At 36.3% G+C, this 6390-nt stretch overlaps 1 protein-coding gene across 1 annotated transcript; it reads right to left on the reverse strand.

Moving 5' to 3' along the window:
- Positions 1–2417: 2417 nt before the first annotated feature.
- LOC125474736 (nudix hydrolase 2-like) lies at positions 2418–5871 on the reverse strand. The gene is made up of 9 exons (XM_048578708.1): positions 5622–5871; positions 4791–5005; positions 4625–4690; positions 4232–4369; positions 3629–3706; positions 3484–3534; positions 3359–3393; positions 3127–3235; positions 2418–2967 (listed from the first exon to the last, which is right to left on the reverse strand). Exons 1-9 carry the CDS (start codon positions 5779–5781, stop codon positions 2758–2760), a joined length of 1062 nt encoding a protein of 353 aa, XP_048434665.1. The 5' UTR covers positions 5782–5871; the 3' UTR covers positions 2418–2757.
- Positions 5872–6390: the final 519 nt, after the last annotated feature.

Below are 6390 nucleotides of genomic sequence, written 5' to 3' on the forward strand. Positions count from 1 at the left end.
TTTGAGGTCTCCGGCGAGTGCCTATGTATTGAGATACTTTGAAGACTTCAATTCCGTCCCATTGGAAGTCATTTGTCCCTATATTTAGAGACTATACGATTGTAGGGACTCCATTTAGAGCAATTCCAGTGTGGGAACCCTCCCAGGCAATACACTATGCTATCCACCTAGTGAACAGTAACTGCCCTTAATGAACAGTAACCGCCTTTTGCATTTCCACCGTTGCACTTCAATAGACCTGGCAATAGGCAATAAAATATTAGTATTTTTTTTATTTATAAAATAATACAAAATAATTTTATTTGTAATTTCGGATAAGATTTTTAATCATTCTCGTTGCGCCACGTGTCATAAAATCCGAAAAGACAATTATTGGTGATGGATTTCCGATAAGATTTTTAATCATATTCATTGCGCTATGTGTCATTATCCGAAAATACAATTATTGGTGATGGATTTCCGATAAGATTATTAACCAATCACGTCGCGCCACGTGTCATAATCTGTTTACAATCTTTGAGGATAGATTTCCATCAAAATTTTAACAAATGACGGTATGCCACGTGGCGTTATGTACAACCTAAAGTTGCTACACAATGCAAGATAAGAAATAATTATAATGTAAATTTTGGTATAGTACAAACAAATAAATAATATATTGTTACCTGATCCGCGTAATTTTCCCCATTTTGAATATTAGTACTAGTTTGTGCCAAGGTATCTCTCCACGTACTAAACAATTGGCTAAGTAATTTCCAACGACTAGACATCGATTCTTTGGTTCTTTTCCCACTCATTTTCTCAAGATAATTGGTATGAATAAGACTCCACATTTCTCGCAACTACATCTCATTACCCATAAGTGAACTATGAGTAACTTCAACCCAGCTAGTACACAACGCAATATCTTCAAGAAGTGTCCAATTCGTACCTGCATCAGTAGTCATTTTGTTGAAAAAAAAAATGGATTGAAACTTTGAGAGAAAGATAGGAATGTGGTTGAAAGTAGTTGAGAAAATATAAAATTGTGGTGTAAGGTAGATGGTAATGAGAAGGTATTTATAGAAAAGTTAAAACAATTTTTTACAAAAAATTTCAAATTTTTTTTTCCGATTTTTATTCATTTTTTACAATTTTTTAATTTTTTTATTCAACTAATTAATCTCTGTCGTGAGATTTAAAAAAAAAAAATTGAATTCCAACACTCCAGATTGTGCCACGTGACACAACGGTAACATTTATGAATTTTAAAACTTTTTTTTAAATTTATAAAGGAGAATAATATCAACAGTTGATCTCAAATCCAACGGTTGATATTAAATAAGATTTTTTTTGTTTTTTTACCGTTGCAAATCAGACAATCCACATTATATAGCCATTGAGATACAATGGACCATGGGAAGCCACGTGGCTTCCCAACTGTAACTTTTTGAAACTGCACCATGGGCCCCAGGGGTTGAAACCGTGTCGAGTGATGCGCCCCCACGCGTGGGTGAGATGCACGCACCTGACAGAAAAAAAATAAAAAATTGGGCTGACACCTGGATGACGCCAGCCCTGTGCTAGATCCACTTCGAGCTCGCGAGCTGGCAATTCCTCATAGGCTTGGTGCTCAAGCCTCCGCTGTCCCTCGGGCTCCCCACGCTGGAGTGTGTAGGCCGAGCTCTCGGGCCCTTTTTCCTGGCATGTCCCCCAAGCAAACTCCCACACTGGAGTTGCTCTTAGGGTCTCCATTGGAGATGCTCTAAAAACACTAGGAGAAACACCTAGATCTCCACTTCACGTTTGTATTAAATTTTTGGCTTAAATGTCAAAATGGTCCTTGTGTTTAACCATTTAGTAAATATAATTCCCGTGTTCTAAATTTAGCCGTTTTAGTCCTTATGTTTTACACATTTAGCCAATGTAATTCATTCCGTTATTTTAGTGTTAAAATTCCATTTCAAAACATTAAAACTTTAGTTATTTAAAGAAATAGACTCCAATTAAAAAATGATAACATTTTTGCCAAAAATAAATAAAAGTTCAATAAACTATCCAAAAAACATCATAATTCATACCAAGAGGGGTACCGGAGAAGGGAAATCAGGGAAGTGGTGCAGATTGATGCTATGAAGGTGGCACGGATGGGGGAGGGTGCCCTATCGAGTGGATATCAACTGCTTTAGCATACGAGTCAGGCGCATTCAGTCCTGCTCTCAGAGGGAACCGTTGCGTGAAGATTTACGAGAGGGAAAGTGAGTGGTTGCTACAATAATTCACAGTGATAGGGGTGTTGCCTTGGGTGTGTTCGATGGTGATGGTGGTGTTGCTAGAAAGGACTACTTGGATCATAAGCACTTTTCCTTCCTACAGAAGCGCTTTTTCTAAAATCTGTTTTATTAGAAGCACGTCAAATCAGTTATGTAAGTTGTAAACTTGCAAATGGATCTCTATTATTCGTCAAAGGCAAGATACAACAAACACAACTTGTATATTTTACATCGAAGCAAATAGCAAATGCAACATATAGTGTTGAGAACTCAAATCAATTAGCAAGTTCTTGAACTACAGTCCCAAGAGTAGTACAGCTTGCAGTAAAAAAAAAATGAATGTATATATCCTATCTGTGACTTAGAACACAAGTTATTTAGCATATCATTACATAACGCAAAGTAAATGACATCAATCTATACAGGAACCAATATTCAGATAGCTAGGAATCCACAGTAACTGTTGTTACAACCATATATGTTATTGAAGTAGAGGTCAACGTTTCTACTGCGGATCACCGGTAGCCTGAATCTTTTCCATATCCCGGTTGTTATAGTACAAGTAGCTTCTTTTTCCAGAGGATGTAGTTGTGCTCAGCGCAGTAAAACCGGCATAGTCCTTGTCTGATTTTGCCAAGCATATTTCTGCTACGTAGTCAAAGAGTTTGTTTTTCTTAACAAAGGGTTGAGCTGCGTAGTCCCCAACTGGCATCCACTGAAAACAATCCCCAGAAAGTAACACATTAGAATAGCTTCGAATCATGTTAATGATACCTTTTAACACTTGATAAATATGATCACATTACCACCGAATAGTTTAAACAAGATTAACGATTATACTCAATGACAGATTTTTTGTGCCCCAGGAAATTACCTGGGCTGCCTCAATCTCCAAGTCCTGCTTTTGGATGTCGAAGGATTTTGGGGTCAGCATGCAAACAAAGAACAAATCTGACTTTTGAAAGAATGACTTGTGGCCTTGCCTGTAGAGAGATGGAGAGGATATAAAGAGTTCTTTCTATAGAATTATTTGCATAATAGTAACCTGATGCATGGCTTGTATAAATTCATACAACACTTGTTTAATTGGAAGGCAAGTTTCTTACCTAAATGCTAAAACCTCCACGAACTCTGTATCAATCTGTAAAATAAAAACAGACGGTGTTTGATTTACATTAAGTTTGATAGCTTATGTATGATCGATACTATATTCAATCAGTTATATACTTACTCCTGTCTCTTCTTTGACCTCTCTAACTGCAGCTTTACAAATATCCTCACCCTGTCGATGGATAAATTTTTTAATCCATGAGGATAACATAATTGTAAATTAATTACCAAGTATTTGCTATAGTTGTGCTGGGGTTTTTACTCACCTCATTAACAGCCCCAGTTGGCAACTTCCACACACCTGTATTTCTGAATCTGCCACTGATCTCCTGAACCACAAGTATCTATCCGAGCGAACAATTTTAGTAGGCAAAGATAGAATGCGGCAATGCAAACATAATGTCGTTGGAAGAGGTTTCAACAGTAAGAAACTTACAGAATTACTTAGAATGATGTCAACGTGACCTATTAAGTGCTTTATCAGAAACATGACAACTAATCCTATTTTCTGATTTAGAACTTTTAAATTATCTATGCAAATATGAAAGGAATATGCATCTTGCATGTTTATTAAAAGAAATTTTCCTTTTAAGTTTTAGATTACGACGGATACCAGTACTCTCTCTCTGTGGTTATCTGATCTAAAAGCTAACAACCACCGCAGGAAAGTATATAAAAGGACCAAGTTACCGTTTAATAATCTCTTTTAAATAGCAGGTTTCAGATCGAGTGAACAATGTTAGAAACTGTTCACTATTTTCTCGTTAAACAGAAGATGAAAGGAAGATGTTAAAAGTTTGAACTTTAAATTTACATGTCATATATTGTTAAGAACACTAGGGAAACTAGATTCATCTGAGAAGGAATACCTCTCTCTTACTGTTCATGACAAAAGCGCCAATGCCTACTCGGTGTGAAGCATTTGCAGGAAGAGTGTCCTCAGTTTCGGGAATCCAACGTACAAGCATTAAATAATCCGATTCAGCATGGTGGTACCTAAATCCTTCCTGCACAAGTAACAAAAGAAGCCTGAGTGTCGTGGCCCCAGATATCAGGAACAAAACAGCTATACTTTTGCAGCCTGAGTGGTGCCAAATTGCGTGATTATGCTAATATCTTGTGTCATTTAAAAGTGTAAAGGATAGTTGATCAAGACAATAAGACAACTAGACAAGTTATATTCAGAACAGCCTCAAATAATTGATCAAAAATTCAATCTTTGAGGTGTTTCAGAAGAGATAGGCCAGTAGAATCTCTTGTACCTTAACTGCGGCATCAACAAGATTTGACCGTGCGATTGGCAATTTGATCCAAACGCCCCTCTTCCCCTACAAAATACAATAAAGTAAACAACTTTCAAATCATCAGCATCAAGTGAACACGAGACATATAGTGAGATCGAATAAAATAAAAGTAACAATTACAAACCTTTTGCCTCCAATGCGATATGGAAGCTTGAAGCAAAGAAGCAAAAACCGCAGAATCCATAGGTTCGGTCATGTCAACAATAACTCCTCCATGTAAATCCTCAGTTGCAGTGAGTAACTCAACCTGTTCGACTTCATTTTCAGGCACGGCTTGTTTTGCAACGGAGGATGAATTCGTTGAAACCGACTTGGCTTGAATCAAGTGAGGAACTTTATCTTTTGAATATGAAGAAATAAGTGAAAGTCACACATCAACATTACTTCAACCATCCACCACAAATTCTTCAGAAATAAAACTCATACTTTACAATTGTTAGAAGACAGAAGGGATGACAAAAAGAAGTAGTTGCTCCAGTAAAGACATTTCCATCAAACGCAATTTTTTTTTTCTTAAAACAGCACTTCAACATTGCTATCATTGAAAGAGGTACAAGACGACGTTCAAGATGAGTTTTTTTAGTGTTAATAATAACTCCTTAATGTTAATAATTACTTCTAATCTCAATCCACATAAAAAGCTCTTCAATATCATTGAGTCAGATTATTCAGTAAGATATGGTTCGACCCTTTCTCATTCTTTTTGTTTGAATCTTGTTAAAGAAAGCCGGTAAGTTGATTTTTAAACAGGAAAACTAACGAAAAAAGCTTGAAAACTTTGAGTTTTACCAATATTGACTTTTTAGTGTAAATATGTGGTTTTTCGTTAAAGTGAACGGTACCGAGAACTTTTCGTTAAAGTTCACTTTTTAAACACTATTTGTCCACTCACATGGTTTAGATTAGATAAAATATCACTCGAATAAAAAGAATATGGAATAAAATTGAAGCCTACCTTTGTGATCGCCAAGCAAGGATGGCGAGGAAGGTGAAAGTGTTCCAAAGCAAGGCCTCTTTGTTAATGGATGATGATGGGCTGCAACAGAAGCAGCATTGGTTGCAGAAGAAAGATATGGCACAAGCTTGGTGGTGGCTCTGAACCTCTGCATCAACATATTGTTATTTGTGTGTGATTATGTACGTAATTAAGAATCTAAACGCCTGTTAATTAAGAATTTAAATGCGTGTTAGCAAGAGAAAGTTGATTGTTCTGTTCTCACCTCTTAAGGGAAGCGAAGCGTTTTATACCTTATGCTTTGGCTGCTCAAAAGACATGGTGAATTTTCCTTGGTGGCTGCTGCTGCAGCTTCTTTTGGGTTTGCGACTTTGAACGAGTAAAAGTCTTTGCTCTTTTTGGCACGGTATTTGGTAAATCTTTGTCAATTTCCAAGAGAGAAATATGATAGTTCAGATTAGAACACACAAGGCAAAGTGCCTGCATCTGCTCAGTGTTTTCTTGGCACTTGGTGTGTTCACATGCAAAGTGCCTGCATCTGCTCAGTGTTCTTGACACTTGTGTAATTAATGATATCCCATAGTTGTCTTCAATGTAACATAAACTAACTAGCCAAAAAAAGGATATTCTACGTTAATATATATAGACCCAGTGGGTTAAAAATGATGTGTCATCAATAGGAAATAAATACATTAATCAATATTTAAATAATAATTTAATTATTAACAATCACATCATTTGATTTACACAATTTAATTTAAATTTTTGA

The sequence above is a fragment of a genome, unplaced genomic scaffold (genome assembly GCF_019419815.1).
Source record: "Pyrus x bretschneideri cultivar Hongxiangsu unplaced genomic scaffold, Pyrus_bretschneideri_v1 Contig13, whole genome shotgun sequence".
In the NCBI taxonomy this organism is placed as follows: domain Eukaryota; kingdom Viridiplantae; phylum Streptophyta; class Magnoliopsida; order Rosales; family Rosaceae; genus Pyrus; species Pyrus x bretschneideri.